Source organism: Barbatula barbatula (assembly GCF_947034865.1).
Source record: "Barbatula barbatula genome assembly, chromosome: 11".
In the NCBI taxonomy this organism is placed as follows: Eukaryota; Metazoa; Chordata; class Actinopteri; order Cypriniformes; family Nemacheilidae; genus Barbatula; species Barbatula barbatula.
This window is the reverse complement of record NC_136774.1, coordinates 10401043-10423039: the sequence shown is the minus strand read 5'-3', so window position 1 is coordinate 10423039 and position 21997 is coordinate 10401043. Positions and strand designations below refer to the sequence as shown.

Here is a 21997-nt window from a genome sequence, read left to right as displayed (position 1 = left end):
TAGTGATAGACCAGTGTGATGAATCGCTCACTTTTTCTCCATTTTTAGATCATTGACATTGTTTAACGTGGATTGTAAGTAAATGCTATTTCCACCATCACCTTTCTCCTTTCTAAATATAGGCATCAGCAAATAAAAAAACCTATTACTGTTACAATGTGTAGTGCGCGTGTTCCTGGCTCAGTCTGTCCAAGCGACAGATGTGTGTATGCATGTCTGGAGAGAAAGTTCATGTAACAGTGGATGAAAAAACGTTTAACCGGTCCATTAATGGATTAAATGTCAGGTCAATAGCAGAGCTTCATGCAGGTCTGAAAGAGTTTACGTCACACACACATACACACACAGTTACATCAGCTTGGGTTTAGCAGGTAATCAGAGAAGGTGACGGAAGCAGAGATTGCCGAATTGGTCTATCTAACAGCTTGATCTGATAATAACAAATGATTATAACTTATTGTGAAATCTTGGAAACCTTCTGTCACTTAGCTTTCCACATAACTGCATATTAGATATATGCAGTTTTTACTACAGCAGCACAAGATAAATAAAACACTGTATTTTCCTTATGGTCCAAAAGATCACGCACTGTGAAATGATGCCATACAACATGTCCTATCAATCATTTATTTTACACATTCTTAAATATCTTCATACTGTAAATACATGAACAATGTTTTGCTAATAGCGGTAAGTGAATGACCATGAAAGAAAGACTGTGCTGTATTTTAACTGTGAGCAGCGTGCAACTAAAGTGCTTTAACCAGAGGAAATTATCGGCTATAATGTACATCTGCTTGATTTTATTATTGGGGCGATGCGGATAACATTAAACATGACTATTTATCGGCCGATACCGATATAAATGAATTTATCGTGCATCTTTAAAACAATACTACTGTTATAACAGCTTACAAAAAAAGAATCAGTTTGATTTTTGTGCAGTTAAAACTAAAAAGTAAAACACTTTTAGTGTGTTGTGATTCTCTGTCTTTAGGTTTGCTATTCTCGCGTTTGTGTTTGCTTGTGAGTCTCTGGTGACTCCACACGCATCTCCCAAAACGGGGGTTTGCGGAACGTCACATCAAATCGTTCATGCGACAAGCATCATCGCACATTTCGACACACGTTTCACCTAGGCTCACCTAAAGTTGAACTTTATTAAAACTATTAAAAGCTTTACAAAACAATCTGACTTCTGAAATACATGAGAATTAGTTTTTTTTATAAAACTAGTTTTTTTTATGCACTGCGGGTGAGTGAAGCGCCGGACTGGAGGAAATCACCAAACTACAGACTGACTCAAAGTCTTCCGTTAACAAAACACTTTCTCATCTTTCGTCTCCCCAGCCAAACACCTGAAGCACTCGCTCTGGTCTGCGGTTGTGGTGTGTCCAATTTAGACTGGAATACAAATGATACCTGGAATAAAACAGTCTTTGGCTAAAAGTGTGACCCGGCGCAGATTAAAGACCTCACTTCTGCACTTCAAAAAGATTCTAAACCTAGACAGAAAAAAAACATTTATTTCTGGTAAAAATGTATTGGAAAGTGAAAATGCCCCCAGGCATCGTCTGCCATGTGGTGGTTGTTTGTGTGTTAGCAGCTTTGTTATCAGAGCGGCTTGTCCTGAAAATGCCTGCTTCCCGAGAGCGGAACAACAAGTGTGTCCAGGTGTGTGGGCATCATCTGTGCCTGCGGGCAGCTTGGAGTTTAGGGTTGTGCCACTGCCAAACACCCATCTGTTTGGGCAATGTTGTGTAAATGTTGTTGGGAGGGTCTGGAATCGTGTGAGTATTTTAAAACCCATCAGCTCTGGCTGGATTCATGTGATGATTAAAAGTGTTCCAGTACATGAGGTCCAATACACACAGGAGCACCAGAAATATACATACACTGTATAAACACAAAACTCCCTTTGATGTACATTAGACCACTGCTTTGCTTTAGAGATGCACCAATATAACGGCCAATAATCGGTATCGGTTGATAAAAGCAATTTTTCACACTATCGGACGATAATTTAAAACCAGTCAATAATCAGGGCCGATATACTGTATCCTGTCAATCAAAAGAGTATAGGAAAATGCAACAAATGTGTGCTCTATATTTAGAAAATTTAAATAAATAAATGAATAAATAACATTTAGAAAGTTTAGAGAAATTCATTTAATCTTCAGAATCTGTATCGGTGAAGAAATTTAGTATCGGTTCATCTCAACTTTGGACCTTTAGTTCTGGCCAAATAAGAAGTTCTGAATGTTGGTCAATCTGCTTTTTACCCAAAATATTATTGTGAAACATTTTACAGAGTAACAATATTCATACAGTATAATGAGATAATGCTGTAATCCTTTGAAATGTTGACTTACTGTCTGCCTCAATCCAACATCTCTATTTCCATAATGTGGCAAATTTTAGATAGAAAATTTGAACTAAATAAACAAAATGTCCGCACACTTGTCCATGAATTCATTTGTTTAATTTATTTTATTCATTACAAATTATTACAATTTAGAATTTTTATTTTTACATTTCAAATCGGAAAATAACTTTTGATAGATGAAAAATATCAAGTCGGAAGTAACTGGACTATAAAAGTCAGCTTGCCATATCAAAAAAAGAACCAGGTCTGAACTACACTTTGAAACCATTCAAGCTGGCACATATTGATGGAAACATTAGTGACCTTAAAGAGACGCCGGGTGAAAAATATAGAAATGCATCACAATTACATTTCGATGATTCCCAGTAAGATCTATAATTTGCATTTAAGTAAATGGGGTCAATTTTATTTTCAAGTTGATATTTAATAGCATGTACGCATCTCGATTTTTTCATTCCCACTGCTTTGGGGTCGCCACATTTATAGCGATGAGCTGCCTTTCACAGACTCCGCCAAAAGCTGCAATTATTTGTCATTATTTGAAGATATTTCATACACATCCTTCACTCTTTCAAATCTTTGTACAAAGACCTGCAATTTACCTATTCACGGTGTGCGTCTGCAGGTGGCATTTGTGTGAATGCATGTATATTAATGTACTCGGGGGTCTGAGACATGGTCGAGCTTAGAAAAGAAAAAATAAGAGGAAAGGGACTCGGAAAAGAACGAACTGTGGGGAATACTATAGGTTTGATATTAATGAGGGGCACTAAAAGACTCTAGTCCCAAGATATCTCATCTATATAATAAGCCCTATTAGGTGGTCTCATTATGTCTGACACACGGTTCTTACAACTCCATGCATCTTAATATATACACACATGCTGCATCTATAATGGTCCTCCCTTACATGTATTTCTATTGAATATATTAACACCCAATAAGCATTCTTAACAGCGGTTGTATCAGGAAGTAGTGTATTAATGAGTCAGTGCGTGTCATTGAGTGGGAGCACAGAGGATGGGACGGTCCCTCTCTCTCTCGAGAAAGAAAGCAAGAGTCCCAAAGGTTCTCATTAGTCTGATCTCTAGAACACACACACACAATACAAAGTGAATGTGGCCTGCGCAAGGGTGGGCCGGCGATTTCCCTACTCGCTCTTGTCTTCATCAAAGCAATGGTTATTATTAGATAACATCTGCATTGTGCGCTGATTTAACATTTTCCACGTGTTCAGGCTGTGCTATGTGATACCAAGGTCATATGAATCTTCATATTGCAAAGTGAATGGTAGTTGTCTTCCAACTGTTTTAATTGTACCATGAAATGGTTTGATAAATCGAAGTTCACCTCTGTTTGGTGTATTTCCTATTCAAACAGTGAGTTGGGAATCTTATGAAAGGTTTTGTTTAAATAGCCAACGGTGTTTAGTTTACATCACAACCCTCAAACAAAGATCAGCTTCTTGCAAGTGACTACCACCAATTTAAAAGGCGTTAACACAGCTTTATAGAAGACTTTATATTTACAAAGCCCCAAGAATCACATAAAAACAAGGGTTGTCAGTTAACACAGTTGGCCTCATTTATCAATCTAAAATAGAAACGAACGAAGATTAGTGCGCAGAAATGATCTTACGACAGGGTTTACGTCTAATTTATTCAATTTAATTCGTATGCCGCCAATCTCATCGTGCGGAATATGGTACCTTGATAAAAGCGGCAGCTGTAATTTTCCGGTCATACATTAATGAGGCCCAATGAGAATAACTATCAATATCAATCCTGCTAGTAAAAAGTGTGGCAACACGAGACCTTTACCCACATTAAAGTCCTTCTGTTAACAGGTTCCATCAAATTAAATCTGAAGCCGATTAACAGCAGAAAACACCTGAAAATCCCAAATCATTTTCCGTCAATCTAAGGTTGTTTTGACTGTCTGGAGTTTTTCCCAATTTTGTGGTGTTTACTGCTTAAAGAATCCCACATGATGGCTACAAAGTTCACGCGGTTTGATGGCAGCCGAGACAGAAGAGAAATTTAAAAACGTCTAAACCTCCCTCTCCCTCGCTGTGCCGAGCCTGACAGTTGTTTGAAAGAGTCAGAGAGAGTGAAAGAGAGATGGTAGGGAAAGAAAAATATTCGTACGCTCTCACACTCCATGGTGGATCTCCCAAAACTCATCTCACTCAAAAAGTGCTTTAGTCTGAAATATGTCAGCGTCTGGATGCAGTGCACACTGTCAGGCTGACTAAACTCGGTTTAATCCACTGGGCTGAGCTGGAATTGGACTGGGGACTGACTGGAATGCTGGGTGTAGTCACAACGAACAATGAGATTCTGCCGACCTGTCAACGCAGCGGTGTCGTCTTCTATAACCTCAGAACATGCACTCTTTCTCAACGTGTGCCTCAAACTTTTGTGTGTGCGTGGACTTTTCGCATTGACAGTGCACAGTGCCAGATTCCCCTTCAGAGGGGAAACACTCGAAAAACACTCGAAAATAAAGTACCCAAGTTTTGGAGACGTAATGACTGTCTCTCATAACCTTGCGAGGTGTCTTTCTAAGTTTATTTTGTGAATCATAAGCATGCCCATAGTGTGAGGTCCATCTCAAACTGTGGTATCATTTAAGATCAGTGCTTCATTTACATGTTGACCTGGGTTGGCCAATACAAGCGATGTGTCAGAAGTAAATGTATTTATTTTTAAATAAACGTGAAAATGATAATTCACCCCAAAATAACAATTCTTATAATAAAAGATATTTTGATGAACGTTAGTAGCCAAACAACACTGGACCCCATTATCATCCATTGTATTGACCCAAAATCTCAAAATATTTCTCAAAATATCTTCTTTTGTGTTCTGCAGAAGAAAGAGTCACATACAGGTTTGGATTGATGTAATGGTGAATAAATGAAGAGAACATTTGTATGAGAATTTTTGAGCGCACTATCCCTTTAACTTTTCTTTAATAAAACATAGTACTGAAATTCTTACACACTGGATCTCGGTCATGAAACATCATAAATGTAAAAGTGATTTGCGCGTTTGAAACGGACCTTCCCGAAAACTCTCCTCCAGATTCACAAGTACTTCTTAAATGTGTGTATGTTAATGAATTCTTAAATAAGAATTTTTAAATAAGGAGTGCGTGCACGCTCATTCATAATTAGCATAGTCCCGCCTATAAATGACATATCTAGGAATGATGTGGAATCCTCTGGATCCTCTAAACAATAAATTAATAAATTAACGTGTGACCACCAAAGCATTTTTAGCCAGCGGAAATAATGCCTGGAGCTCTTCTGAAAATAACCAGCTGGTGCCGCTTGAGAATGCTTTGGATGCACTTCGCGTTTTTCCGTAGACATGTCGGTTGCTATGATTAGCAATATTAATGAATATAAAAATGCAATAACCAGCAATGAAAACTTCTCCATTGTTGTGTTGTATAAGTGTGATGTTTGTGATAGGAAGGCTGTGTTTGAAGTGTCAGCGACAAGGTCTGTGTTTTACCCAAAGTTAAAGAGAAAAAAACGAAGACAAAAAAAATACAGGGCAAAGAAACTCGTGAAATTGCATCTTGCTGCACTGTGTATCATAATGATGTGTCATCAGTTTGTCAAACAGAACACAGAACATTTGAATGTTTTATGCACCATTTATACGTGGTAGGAAGCAGGTGAACATTTTATTCTTACCAACTAACAATTGAAAATGAAGCACACTGTACACATCTTTATGGTCGTCCTTATTGCTAAACCCCAAAGATAAACAATTTTGCGCCAAAAATAAGCTAACGTCATGTTTATCAATCGTAGATGAAGTTAGACTACCCACTAAGTCCTCTAACTTTTTTTTCGTAAGGAAGAAATACGTTAAAAGGGAACAAGAGGATAATGAAAAGTGAAAAAATGCTGACTCGTGTTGGTATTTTCAAGGAAGGTGGGCTGTATGAATATTAACTGTCAGAACTAGCGGTAATATCGATCCACCTTCTGCAGGGTTCAATAGAGCCGGCTCAAGGTTGGACAGGAGTGACAGAATTCAGAGGAGAGACCAGTGGCCTGTGTGAAGGTGTCAAAAGCAACTGTATGTGCCCTACATCCCATTTCTGCAAATAGACCCTACACATGACTGATCGCTGTACCTTATCTGACAATACTAATTATTTTAACATCTCTTGGATAAAAACAGTGCTTATATAGATACTATTCATGGATCATTGTGTTAGTAGTTATACGGCCGCTATCTAGACAATAGTTATCTAGGGGGGCTCCATTAGATCCTAGGAGGATTAGCTCTTCTTTCTTGCTACATGCATACTTTCCAGAATATGATTTAACTAACTGGGCTTTGTAAAGATGTAATGAAAACTGCCAGCAAGAATACATTTGAATTTAAACTTTTCTATTCCGAGTTATACCCCCAACATTACTCTTATTCTAGACAATTATTGAATAAGGTGTCTTTACAATATCGATCTTATTTATTTAACACAGCTTAATGGTTTCGTTATACTAAACATATATATAGATGAATATGTATTTTAGGAAGGGGTCCTCACAAAAGGTTTATAATATTTGGGGGTCTCTTGCATCTTAAAGTTAGAAAACCACTGATATTTACAGGTTCAAAATCTAAGATAGACAAAATATTAAATAACATGGACAGTTTTTTTACAGAAATGTTCGCTTTTCTACATAATTGGTTATCATCAAATAACCTGATCTAGCAGGAAATGCCATCTGGTGGGGCAGTAAAGAATAGCACTTAGGAATGAGGTTTACACTGCGAGTTTAAAAACGACCTTTTAACAAACTTTTTTTATTAAATGGTGTTTTGTGTTACAGAAATGCATGTTGAAATATTTAAAGGTTATTCCACTTCCGCTGTATACAAATAAATGAAACTATGAATAATCAGTATATCATTTATTAGAAAACCTAGGTTTATAAGACAGCATTTGTCATAAAAACAAAGCATTAATGCTCAATCTCTACAAAATGGCATTTCTCATGGCCTCAATCTATGCAAATCACCTCTGCAAAATTCACTCTTGCAAAACATGTTTGATCTCTCTTGCATGATTCCTCCAGATTCAAATGTGCACAATATTGTATTGAATCGTGTATCAAGAATTGAATCATTAAATCATGGCGGCTGTTGTACAATGATGCAATGCGATACACATTCACTACAATACAAAACCTCATGTGTAATGCAGGTCTAAAATGAGGATAGAATTTTCATTCAGGGGTGAACTATCACCCACATGTGTATGGACATTCTGCTATTACACTGTCCTACATGACTCTGGGGTTGTGTAATGAATGAGTACGTGTAAAGCTTGATACACCCCACTCTCAACTCTCAAACACACAACTGAGGTGTGAGGAATAACAAAAAACAGCATCAGGGTGACAGATTCAGGCACAAGCCTTTGGTTCAAAGCTACACCTTTGATAATACACTCAAAATGAGGCAAAAATGAATCTGTGTGTGTGTGTGTGTGTGTGTTGACTCACCAGCCGCCACAGCTGAGCACATCACAAAGAACATGCCCACAGCGATTCTCTTCAGAGGGGAGGGCACCAAGCCTTTGCGTTTCAGGATGGGGTCTACCACTTTATCCTTCAGGGGGATCAACATCAGGATCAGCACGGCGTCAAACATTGTTAGCCAAGACGCTGGGAAACGAAAGGTGGTCTGTGAACAAGAGAGTGAAAAATGCATCATGTACAGGACACAGAATAGAAAGAAAACAGGGAGCAGAAAACAGCTGGTTGACAGGCTGTGGGTTTACATACAGGTCACTTATGATACTCTGTTTTATCACTCTTCTCAATCTGTCCTTCTGTTGAGAAAGTAGGTGCTAAACATAAATGCTGGCAGAGCATGTGAGTTATAAAGAAAGAGACTGCAGAACGTCACATCATTCCAGCGAACCCTAGCGCCCTCATGTGGTCACTGCTGGATTACTGCTGCACCTCTTCCAGCATCTGCAGCCTCCTGTGCTGCCACAGATAGAGGGACCGGTTTATAATAGCCCATAAAATCATTAATCACTGGTTAAGTACTTTAATATCACACAGGGATTTACTATCACGAGGCAGAGCACCTGTTTGGTGATGAATGGCTGCTTGCTACGGTCACGTGTCAGAAAAACTGTAGCATTACGGTAAATGCAGCGAAAAGGTCTTCAAAATATTTTTACGGTAAATGTGCACTGTATTTTTGTTTAAGCATATTTTCCAAACTCAGGTGAGTGAATTGTCAAATCCATACTGTCACAGAATTGTCACATCCATAACAGTCCGTATTCCTCATAAATGGGCTTCTGGTTTGTAAGCGAGAAAATATTACACCTATATCGGCCTCCCTCCACGGCTACCTGTTCTTTTGATTATAAGATTTTAGTTTTTTTGTCATTAAACAGCTTAGCTCCTAAATATCCTTCAGACGTAATACAGCTATATGTTCTGTGCAGAACACTTAGGTCTGTTGAGCATTTACTCTTAGTCTCCCACCATGCAAGGCTAAAAAAAGCAGGGGTGACTGTGCCTTTGCTGTGACGGCCCCTAAACTCTTTGCGTGTTAGGCAGGCTTCCTCCTGATTTGAAACTGAAGCGGTTCTTGAGGAAAGAAAATGAGCAATTGCACGCATTAGAAACTGGAATTTTGGTTCTTGCATTTGCACAACTCACTACCACTATGCCAGGTCATTGTGGGTCATTAGTGTTCTGGTTGGTGCCTTTTTTATGCCAAGTCAAGCAACCCCCAAAAGCCAGAACATTCTGTATCTATGAGATGTTATGTAAGGGATCATGTACAGGCATCCGGTTGTTATCCCAGAAATAAGACCTGACAGGGTGATCCTGATCCTGTTTATTACACGGCTACAAGCCGCACGACATACATATGGACATGAAATGTGAATTTGAGATATTTTATTAGCAGATTTTTACCAAATGCAGACCTTCGGTGAGGTAAACCAAGTAACCTTTACCTTCGGTTTTAAGGATAAGAAACGACGTTCAACAGGCAATTTGGTTTAATAATTTGTTAATATATATTTTCATTCAATTTGTAAAAAAAATCAATTTTGAAAACTGTCAAAACTATTTGCTGCATGCTTGCCCTAACATCGCTGATTGTAATGCTTGAGGAAGTTTCTGCTCATTTTTGCAGGTTAGCTTCGGATCTACGGGAAATCGATTCTCATTATGACTTCCTGTAGAAGCATGACTTGATGCAGCCATTTCCTGTTGTGAAAAACAGCTAAATTTGTGGTTCTCTAGTACCAAGGACCCGATAGGATCAAATGAAATTAAACACCCTGTGCAATTTTACAATATATACCTTTAATTGATAATAATCGGACCGTCCCTTTGAAATTTAGCGGAAGAAAAACTGCCCTGAGCTCTAAAGAGGTTTATCATATATCCCTGCATGCACTTTTGCACTTGTACATCTCCAGAAGAACATTAGACGGTTAAGTGGAGAGCACGAAGTTTTAATTTGTAATTTAAGTCAGTCCCAAAACTACTTTTAATACTTTAATGTTCCAGCTTACTCACTCATTACATCAACATTTCTTTGACGAAGCACTGACTGATTTACACAAGTCCCTCTCAACACACACTATCAGAAACTTCCTTCTCCGTTTAAAATCGCCAGTTTGTATCATTCCATCATCATATCATCTTCACCTACATTACTAAACTCTCTATGGGTATCACTTAATAAAGAGCTCACAGCTAGGCCTTGTTTAGACTGCACACTAAATTCCCTTTAGACTGTGCATCCTACTGAGACGACCAATTCACAGCAGCACATGTTCATTTAGAAGGGAAAACCTTCACAGTACAGAATGTGTGAACAACTGTTCCACTCTACCACAACAGAAAATGTGCAAATTTACTCGAACGTGCGCTGCAATGAAAGTCTCCAATGGAAAAATCATGTGTCATCCAAATGTGCTGCGGAAGTCTTGTGGTTCTTGACTATTACATCAAACGAAGGATATCAATTTCTTCAGTTGTTTTGTTAAACTGCAAATTTCTATTAAGGTGAAAGCGAGGGCTTACAGTTCAATTATTTCAGAAATGACACGGAGAAATGATTCTTCCTAATGTGAATTTGAACCCATGATATACTTTACCCAAACAGAATGCAGGGGTGTAACGGTTCTCAGTAAAACATTTTTACTACGCGCTGGGACCGCGGCTCATCTTAAATCTGACAACTCATTTAACATAAGTTTCGTAAAAAATTGACGAACTGACAACAGACTGACAAAGTTCAGCTAATGTGCTGTATGTTTGTCGATGGATACACAATTAATACCTACAACAAATAAAATAGACAAATTTCCACTGAATTGACGTACTGTATCGATCTAAACATTTGCCGATCCAAACATTTAGGTGCAAGATGATGCACAAGAAAACTCGCTTGCGTGCTGTGATAAGATCCGAAGCGTGCACAGGGAAAGCTGGGCGCAAACATCGAGTTGTCTTTGAAGTCTGGCACTTAAATGGACAAATTCACACACAAAGTAGGTCAACATGCCCCTCTTATCAAGTATCTTAACAAACATATTAGGTTATGTCTGTACGGTATCAGTGTACTGGATCCATTGCATTCCTCTTAAAACGAACAGCAGCATATTCCTGCTGTCTGTTAAAAGTCAAGGAAATCACTCACTGCTTGTGACTCAATAGCTTCAAGTATGATTTATGATCATTTATTTAATTTGTATATATGCAATGTTATGTTATATTTGATTACTTAAATCCAGTTTCTTATTTTATTTTCTGCTTTGCTCTGTTGTTTTATTGGTGCTGTTACCTGTAGCTTGATTATTTGTTCTTATTTTTATTTGTCAGTAGTCCCTTTTCTCTGAACATACCTAACTGAAACCGTGACTCTAAAATTGTGACACAAACCAAACCGTGAGTAATTTGAACCGTTACATCCCTAAGCGTGTAATGGAAAACAGCAGCCAAAACAATTTAGGGAAGACGGACACCAGGGACAGTCATGAACACAGTTCACTTACATGGTATAGAAATAAGGAAGTATGGACATTCTGCACGATATATCTTCTTTCTTTGCAGGAAAGAAACTCCTAAAATAATTTAAAAGGGGAAGTTCAACCAAAAATCTACTTAGTGTGATTTTTTAGTCACCCACATGACATTAAACATGTTTAGGGAACTTCCGGCATCTTCAGAGCACAAATTGACATCCAAATTGAGATTTTCAAGCCTCTTCATAAACATCCTATTGTCTGTTTTTGCCAAGGTCCATAAAAGTACTAAAGACATGGTTTAATTGTTCCATCCGCGCATAGTGGCTTAGTTTAGTTATATTAATTTATGGTCACACCAACCAACACTAGCAAGAGGGGTGATGATGCTCAGGTCAACAAGCTTTTCATTTATTTGTTGAAGAAAGATTTACAAACTGTTGGCCTTAAATCCTAGATTAACAAAAACACTTATTTGTCCAATTAAAAGCGTAGGCTTTATTGTCACATAAATGACTGACTAAGATGTTGCTCTTTCCTACCCATCAGATCTGAACACTAGACTGTTTTTGATCATTTTCACATTTCATTCTAATCGTGGCAGACATAAAACATCTAGGGCCAGATTTACTAAACTATCAACACTATTTAAAATGTAAATGTCTGGCTAAAATCAGGTTTTAAACATGCTGTAAAGTCTCTCATCAAACTGTATGTTGTGAGGGGAATGGCATCACATTTTTGCCCTACCCTGCACAGAACGAATGAATCCTCTTTTCAGGTTAAATAAAGTGCAGAACCTGTTTATCTGTTTTTGTGGCGCACACTAAAAATGGTCAAAAATGTGTGCAAGTGCTCAAAAGCAAAATAAGCTTCTTGAAGAGGTATTGCTCATTAATCTACTAAAAATGGAATACAAATAGAGATGGGTGATTTATTTTTAAAAGCGGATTCAGGTGACATTAGAGCTCATCCGCGCATCACTAGCACAGGGTTTAAGACATGTTTTTTGGGGGGCTTTAAATAAAGCCGCAAATACCAGTACAAGAGAAAACGTCAATATATGGCCTTGTGTGATTAATTTAAATACTCTCCTTCCATACAGTTTACATGTAAAGAGGAAACTACTACGAATGCATATGCAATAAAGTCAGTCGCAAATACAACTGTGACAAAGCCCTTTCACTGCGTGTCTTTAATAAATACTATAGTCAATTTTCTCCGCGAAAAAAGGCATTTGCGCTGCCGCACTCTGTAAGTAAATCTGTCCCTTAGTTTAAAGGAGCTGTATGTAATACTTTTACTGTATTCAATAAAAACAATACCTTAAAACGTTCTTAGACATTTAGATAACATGTTAAGTTCATATATTGGTTTTTCCAAAAAACAATGCTATAGCCAGCTATTCCACTCTGAAATGTGCGGTCCAGAATGTCTGTTTTTGTTTCTGCTTTACTACACAGAGAGAAAAATGATAAGAACAGAAAGACGACACGAAAAAACATAAAATATTCAAGATTAGCGTTATAAAATATTAATTGAATTCCATTATAATTATTAAATACGTGCAAATTGTCATGTGACTGATTTTTTAATGTTAGTAACCAAACAGATTTCATCCCCCATTGACTGCCATAGTAGGGAAAATAAATACTATGGGAGTCAATGGGGGATGAGAACTGTTTGGTTACTGACATTCTTACAAATATCTTTCCTTGTGATTATCAGAATAAAGAAATGTATACAGGTTTGGAACAACATGAGGGTGCGTAAAAGATGACAAGTTTTTGGGGTGTACCATCCCTTTAACAAAGCAAAGCAATGCTCTGGAAACCACTGACAACACCTGAGCATTTGGTGAAGTGTTTTGTGCAGGCAAAACCAAAGGTCAAAAGTTTCCTTTAACTCCGTTACAGTAAGTGTCGCTTTTACAGTTAACAGAACATAAAGATGTTTTCACTTCTTCTCTTCATTAACCTAAACCGTTTTCTTTTTCCTGCACCAGACTAAAAGAGGAAGGCCACTTCTCCGTTGATTGATATTTTTTTTTAATATATACTTATAATATCATATTATTTATATTACTATACTATATAGACTTCTGTTTTTACTTAATCACAGCGGAAGTTTAAATCAAATTTTTCTGTCAAGAAGAGCTACATTTTTCACTCCATTTTTTATTTGCATTATTTAATCTGGATATTTAATATGGTTGTCACAAAATAACCAACCGTCACATTTTCATGCAGTGAAAAGTTTGAAACCAGAACCCTATAAAAAAGCAACAGGTACTTTGCATCCATCTGACTGTCTCTTTAATATGACCCAGACACACTCAAATGCCACATGTTATAACACTGGCAATTACGTATTTTTCACTTCCCTACTGTCGCTTCGCACTTCCTTTGTCTTTACCATGTGACTCTCTGAAAGACTCTTCTGAAAAACATTTCACGGCAATCTAACTGTCTAAACCACACACAGAACATACTACAAACAAGCTGCTTGTTTACATCTGGGACTGCAATGTCATTGTTGATTAGATGGACCAGGAGTCGTGATTTTGGATAAGTCACCGTGAAACAATTTTGGGGAGATTTAAGGCTGTGGCACATCCGTTCTGACACACTTACCTAGCACGGCGTGAATGCATACAAGCACACAGACACAAAAAATAAATAAACAGGGACTTCAGATGAGAAAGCGGCCACAGGATACTAATCTGTGATTAGTGTGGTTTTGAAGTTAATACCCTGGTTTCAAAGGATTTCTCTAGCTGCTGTGTGCCAGAGTACCCAAAGTGTCCCGAACAGATTCAATGTCCACAAAAATCGCAAGCACCTGCTATAACCTCAGACATCTGTTTCACATTTAAACAGAATAAGACTATATATAATAAGGTGCTGTATTCTATAATTTTGTACACACAACTTCGTTTCATCTAAAACAAGCTTAATTTCGTTGAGAAGTTTTTCTAATTCAAGCAAACAGCTTAAAACTCAGTTTATCCCTCTTTATATGTTCCACACACTAAAGATTTTGTCATTTTTGGGTGAACTGTCCCTTTAAAAAACTGCATAAATAGGAATCTGTACAGAAACATCAGTGACAGAAAAATGACTGGGAAACCTAAAGAGAAAAGTGACCAGCGCTAACTGCAGCGGAGGCCAAACCCATTCATAAGTGAAATCCTCATTAACAAAGCAATTATATTATTCTTTCAGGCATTTCTGGAAAGGATCTGAAAGAAGTGGCACAGAGATGGCTCTGCTCTTACCAGGTGATAGTCTGAGGAGTTGGGATACGCTCCAGGAATCTTCAAATGGAGGCTCTGGAGATAATAAGTGGTCTGCATCTGCAAGCAAAAAGAATAGTGCACATAAACACTCTGGCTGTGTTCACGTCTCATTCAGCGGTAATGAACAGACTGCTATGATCCATTTAGCACTTGTAAAGACACTGTACAGAATATTGCTATTGATTGCAACTTGAAACAAGTTAGCGGGAGAAAACGGCAGCAATATTTCAACCCTAAACAACGACTTTGCGGGAATGTTCTCCGATATCTCTTCATGCAGAAAGTCATTATGCATTTTTCCTCTAAGTCAGAGACGACGTCTTTAACTTAAACCTTCAGTCAGGCCCTTAGGACTTAAAAAGCCCAGTAACCTTCTTAATGGTAGCAAGAGTCTCCGCAGTCAAAACACACCGGATGACGGGGTCCTGAGAAAATGTGACCTTTCCACATAATTGGAAGAAGAGGATCTTGATTTCTACATGAGATGGGCGAGACAAAGGTTCTAACAGACCCAGACTAATTTAATATTCATACAAAAGCAGCTTTTGGTGCAAGAAATTACAGTGAAATTTAAACTTCAAAAATACAATGAGTGTTTATTAACATTATAAATCGCAGATCACAGCCTGGATGCATGGCTTTGAAAATTGAAAGCTTTAACGCAATCAGAGGCTTACAACAATGTTTAGATTACAAACTAAATGTATCCCGCATGGGCTTGAATGACAGAAATAACAGAAAGAAATATTACTTTGTTGTTGTAAAATGCTAAAATATAAAACCTTATATTACTGTGTTGCAAATTGGAATTAAACTGCATTGCAACGGCATCTAAAACACAACGTTACAGCCAAAACTGCATGTTCGACACATGTTACATGCACTATTCCAACTATTTAACACCTACAACAGGAAAACAGTGAGCACAAGAACCCATCGTGAAAACCAAACTGGTTTGACACCTAAACTTTGTGTTTCCGTTTTAGTACAACATTAATTCTGCGGGTAAGAGGCCCATGCTGGTGATCAGAAGGCTGTCATTACGTGCATTTGTATTGCTTGTCCTTTCTCTACTTATTCCCGGGAGCAATGCACACAAAGTTCTTCAAGGTAGTTCCTGTCTGCTTCAAGGACTTAAAATCCACCTTGTCCTATAAAAGGCTCTAAATGGCACAAGCCCTTCATATGTCACCGACAGAATCTACACCTCTAAGCATCAATCACTTCTATTTGTCATCCCAACAGCTCATTGCATCCCACCACGGATCAAACAGCATCTCTTCTTCTTCCAGACACCTTGAAACTTCAAGCTAATAAAATATCTATGCAATTCTCTATTTATCTTATGTCAAGACTGAATAAATGTAAAAAATGCATTGACTACATAATCCTCCACAATTTTGCATGGAGAACATCTGACATGACAGATCTGACATTCGTGGAAAAAAACATACCTGGAAGTACACGGTCCAGTATGGAATAAGGGCCAGAAAAACAGGAAGAATCTTAACTACAGCTTTCACTTCATCCACCTTCTCTTCTGGAAATTGCCCACCGTAAGTCACCTTGGCACTGTCCAGTAGAGTTGGCTTTGGCCTAGAGTTGAAGGTGGGGAAATTAAATGGGTTTAAAGTGCATTTCTGTCTTCACTGGATCATTAAAGGCACGTATAATGCCAAGTTAAATACAACTTTAGCAATCAGTTTATAAGTAGAAATGTGCTTCTTTGTTAAAGTTTTAAACGGACACTTTCTAGAACCCTAGTGTTCGGAAAGGTTACAGGGTCAATCGGCTTTAAAAGGCTGTGAGAGAAGTTGAAATATTGGACAAAACATTGTTATCACACCAATCTCATTTTAACACACTGTCAAAAGAGAGTCAATGATACTAATAAAACGTCAATATTATTATAATATAATAAGTGCATTTCTAACATTTATTCTGGTGCACAGCCTTGCCCCAGCCTTTCATTGTAAGTGTAAAGACATACAAAAACCTCTGCTGCATAAGAAATTCTTAATAATCTCCAGGATTTGGCCAAGTTAGAAATGTCAAGTCAGGTTTTTTGAGAAGCCTTTGATTTAGAGAGCGTACGCCAATTGACAGAAACGTATGCCGTGAAGAGACAAGTCAGAGCTTCAAAGAGAAAGACGTAAAATAAGGGATAACATCACAGACTAATAGAGTCATCTGCAGGAGTAGAGTTCACAGTATTCCTATAACCATCTGTGACAATTATTTTATTATTTATTAAAACCCGTTTATTACTGGTTCTTCTGTGAAACACAAAAGATGATCTTTTGAGAAATGTCTCATTGGTTTTGTGTCCAAACAAAGCAACTCAATAGGGGCCAATGGTTAACAACCTTTCACAGAAGAAAACAAAGTCATATACGTTTAATATGACATGGGGGTGAATAAATTATGTAATTTTCCATATTTGGTAAACTTTTAATACTTTTATATTGGGTAAAACTTGTTTTTTTGCAAGCACACCAAGGGAATCCAGCCCTCACCCGAGCAGACTAGGCTCTTTCGGTCCACGTCCACAGAGGGCCGAGCCCAGGATCCGGAACATGTCGCTGAAGGCACTGCCATCTGCAGGCTTGGTGATGAAAACCATGCAGCCCAGAACGAATACAATGAGGGAGACCCCGAGACAAACTGCCGGAATGGTGTAGCCGATTGTAAAACTAATGTTCTGCTGAATGTAGGCTATTCCACCCAGTGAGAAGATAGCTCCCAGATTAATGCACCAGTAAAACCAGTTAAAGAACCGCCGTGTTGCCTCTGGACCTCGGTCTTTCACCTGTAAGGGTACACACACATCAAAAATATATATTCAGTGTTATTGACAAGACAATCATTATTTTTGTTTAAAGGAGTTCTCCAACGGTGAATCATGCATTTTGACTTCATGCAACGTGCTGGCTTCTCACGCTTAACATGGTCAACTTGTTAAAGGAGTTGGACGTATACTGTAATAACGTATTTCTCGATACACTCCCCCAAGGTTCGTATAGGTTTCGGAAAGTTTTTTTCATCTAAAACGAGCATAATTTCCATGCAAACGTCCACCAGCTGGAGCAAAAGAGAGAGAGAGCGCACTGTGTTCGCAAAGTTCAGCTGTGTTTGTTCACTGCATTTGGGTGATGAAAGTTAATAAACAGTGGATATAACGCTGGATTTGAAGATAATTTTAAACTGATAGATGGAGCAGACGCAACGCTAAAAGATGCCAGACATGAACCGTACGCGGTAAGTGAAACTGAATCATATATCGGTGTTTTGTTGGCAATTGCCACTTACATGCATAATGTAAACAACACAAACTTATAGTGAATCATATATATATATATATATATATATATATATAGCATATATAGGGATAATGCGATGATGTATTGTGGTCTTGTGCTTTACTTTAGCATGCAATATAATATACATAACTATGTGTTCAGAGGTGTATAAAGACATTACATAATGAAGTGTCATGTTTTCACTATCTCAGAATGAGCAATTTCTATCAACATACACCGAAGGTCCCCTTACATAGAATTCACAATGTTGTTTCTACAGTAGCCCTAAACGTACAAACTGCTCTATAGAACGAGTTTCGAAAAAATATCTAGCAAAAATAATCTCCTTCGGGAAAGAATCGAAAAGGTGACAACATTTTAATCTTCTCTCGACACATATGACGATATATATTGTAATTAAAATGTTTTCATCTTCCCCTTAAAGGTCCAGTGTATGAAATTTTGCGGCATCTAGCAGTCAGGTTGGGAAATTGCAACCAATGGCTCACTCCACCCCTCCCTTTGAAGCATGTGGTCACGTTTTAGTTTCTTTGCAGCAGGAGATAATGTTAATTTGTGAAACACGTTCTTTAGAACAGTTTGTTCGTTTAGGGCAAAATGTGTCCGTTTAAGGTGAATTCCATGCAAGGGACCCACAGTGTATGTAGATAGAAATGCTTATTCCAAGATAATAAAAACATAACGGTTTTGCAAGGCCGAAGACATTGTTATGTATATTATTTTGCATTTCTGTCAAAAGATTCTCTAAGCAATTACACAATGGACCTTAAATACATTCATATTGCCCAGACAGTACAGATGTATCAATAACAAAAATGCATTTATTTAGCAGCAGAAATAGACAGGAATGAAGACAGATGTCAGTTTTGCTTCCTTAGTGTTGAGGTTAAGGTTAATTGTATACTTTTGTAACATTCATCTCAACTGCCACAGAGAAGAGAGTATTACTCATCATGTGGGTTGTAGCAAATGTGCTAATATCAGTTCAGCCGTTTTGTTATTTGGTACATGCTTTATTTTGAACAGGGATATCCCCGTTACACAAACTTGTGACTACACCGTATTTGGTTACTGTAAAGTTATTTTTATATCTGAGAAGCCACGAAATGAACTGAAAGTGATAGATGTTTAACCTGGAAGGGCCCTTCCCAGCATTTCAATGGAAGGATTTGTTCAAATGTTCTCAAATACAACCACTACATAGAAATGTTTGGTTGTCCCTGAAGTGACTCAATGTGCTGTTCATAACTGCATTTCTTTCTCGACGTTATTGCTGATACAATCAGTTTGATTGTAACCTAAATACTTCAGCTACTTGTGTTGTGGTATGTGTGCGTTGTCATATAATAAGTGAAGTGAAAGTATGAAGAGGTGTATGCAAAACGGCTCACAAGAATTCATGCAAAAAAAGGGCGTGAGAATGTAAAATATGTATTATTCCTAAACCCTAAAAATTACAATTCTTGTTCAAAAGGGTTTGCATGTTATGCAAACTGTTGCTAAAAATATTTTGTATACTTTCGTCTTGGCCATTGATTATATAGGGCAAGTAAAAATCTGCAAAATATGACGTGATATGCAAATCAAAAATTTTACAGATCGAGAAAGCAACTCGAATGGAAAATATTGATTCATTCTGAATGGTTCTGAGTGCCGAGTTGAGTCGGAGTATTACTGGTATAACAATACAACCTCATAAATAACACTAGAAAACTAGTGATATCTAGCAGACAGGACCTGCCAGGGTTCATCTGAAAGATGTGAATCAATGTTATTGAAGCAACATGCTGCCATGTCAAAGGTTAGAATTTCATAAGAGCAATAGAGAAAAGATATTGCTTCGAGAACCAGGTTGACTCTACCAAAGTTGTCGTGAGTGTTATTATTACCTGATCTGCGCCGAAAGGAGTGATGTTTGATTTCACAGCTCCCACGCCAAGCGCCACCAGCACGAGGCCGCTGTACACCGCAGGCCCACAGTACGGCTTCCGATTGATGCAGGTGACGTTGGCAGGCACCGTCCCGTTAACAGGAAAACACTCAGCCGGCTGCACTGGGAACGCCATCTCTTCTCCACACAGATAAGTCCTAGTGTTCTCACTTGCCACTAACGGGAAAAGCACCATTCCGATCAGGTACAGGACTAAACTCAAAGCTATGGTTAAAAACTTGCCGAGGCACGCATCCGCCAGCCATCCACCGAAGGGTGAAATCAAATAAGTGACCCCCATGAAGATCAAGGGGGCTTGGCTGGCAAAAGTGCCATCCCAATAGAAGGGGCTACTGTTGAGGAAGAGAACCAGGTTCGAGGTGATGCCGTAAAAGGCCATTCTCTCTAAAGACTCTGCCAGGAGCACGGCGGCACATGCCAGTCTCCATCCTTGAAACACTGAATCTGATCTGGGTGAAGAACTGTCCAAAAGAGGGGTGCTCTCATGTATATCCCTGCCCGCCATGCTATAAGCGTTTCAAGGTGGTCAAATGTCCAAAATCCAACCCTAAAGGAAATAAACAAGAGTGGCATTAATCACATTAATAACACGTGACACCAAAACACTACGTGTGGCGTCATACGAAATGGTCAAAACAGATGTACAAATGCATTGCTCGTCAATATTTCTCTCGGACAGTTAAATAAACAGTTTGAACGCATAACAAAACATGACCGGCCGCTGACATCTTGTAAACCACTGAAGTAAAACGTACTTCAATAATTAACCAGGCTAACAACTTATTGGTATAAACGAGGGTAAACATACCTTTTCTGCACACTTAACAGTTCTCCACATTTAGCTGTTTAGACCGCGACGTTTATATCTGTGTCCGGTTTACATCTCTGATAAAAGTTTACATTAAAATACGCGAAAACATGAAGTTTAGCCACCGAGTGAGTAAGCGGAGTAAAAAAACAGCCAGTCACAATATCACCGCGTGACAGCGCGCGTACACTCATCCGCCTCACAGCGGCGCGCACGCAGCGCAGCCGTCAGATCTGCACAAAATCTGGATGCGTTTATCGTGAATTCTGTGGGTTACATGCTAATCTCTATTCTTTACAAATCATATATTTAAGATCCAATAGAGATAAATGGAGGAGATAAGGTTTATATTACTGGCTTGCCTATTTTTTGTTAAGATACATATTCTGGGTGGTGCCTATTGCTTGTTATTTGCATTGGAAATGTTTTATAAATTATATTTTATTTGGTCATCATAACACCAAGTCCTGTAAGCAATTCTGAATGTGATTATTCCCTTAAATACAATATTTAGTTAACACAATATTTTTAAAGCATATGCAGCGGAAAATAAATGGGGAAAAAAGAAATAAGGAAATACATTTAAGTTTATTGTAAAATAAAATAAAAATACAGGACATCTTTAATGTAGGCCTACTCTGTTTCTAAATGTGTTTCAAATACACCAAATTATTAGATTATTACAATATTATAACAAATTAATTTTATTTAAAACTGTAATGAATCTGTGTCATCACACGGACTGAGAAATCAGATTTAGATCTATGACTCAGAGTAGGAGACAGAGATCATATTGATGACGAGGAGGTTTAAACTTCATCCTGATTCAGGTCTATTAAAATGTATGAAATTCATGAACTCAATTTTAAGCAGTCTGTACTAAGGAAGAGCCACTGGCAATTTCCTGTGGCACGATAACACCATGGAAGTCTTTTAGTCACAGCTCCTCTCTTTAATGTGCACTGTGTCCTATCATCTGTGTGCACTAGACACTTTTTCCCACACACACACTGCTGTGTGTATGCATAATCTCACAAAAAGACACAATAACATGTTCTATGTTTACTACAAATTATCTTGCACTGTTCCCCAGCTGCCTTACTCAGTGTTCTACTTGCACATGAACAGTATTTATTACTGACTTATATTATGACTGTAGCATATGTATGGTCACTCTCTGGGCAAACTAGTGGGT

At 38.1% G+C, this 21997-nt stretch overlaps 1 protein-coding gene across 2 annotated transcripts in view; it reads right to left on the bottom strand.

The window, feature by feature from the left end:
- The window catches only part of slc15a4 (solute carrier family 15 member 4), a 49722-nt gene extending 28670 nt beyond the window's left edge, over nucleotides 1-21052 (bottom strand). The window contains exons 1-6 of one of the 2 annotated variants that reach the window (XM_079468089.1): nucleotides 20803-21052; nucleotides 19933-20541; nucleotides 17240-17532; nucleotides 16178-16319; nucleotides 14703-14780; nucleotides 7920-8100 (exon numbers count right to left, since the gene is read on the bottom strand). In XM_079468089.1, the coding sequence (XP_079324215.1) occupies nucleotides 7920-8100; nucleotides 14703-14780; nucleotides 16178-16319; nucleotides 17240-17532; nucleotides 19933-20499 (1261 nt within the window). In that variant the 5' untranslated portion in view covers nucleotides 20500-20541; nucleotides 20803-21052. The remainder of the gene's footprint in view (nucleotides 1-7919; nucleotides 8101-14702; nucleotides 14781-16177; nucleotides 16320-17239; nucleotides 17533-19932; nucleotides 20542-20802) is intronic. The other variant, XM_079468090.1, reaches the window with a different exon arrangement.
- Nucleotides 21053-21997: the final 945 nt, after the last annotated feature.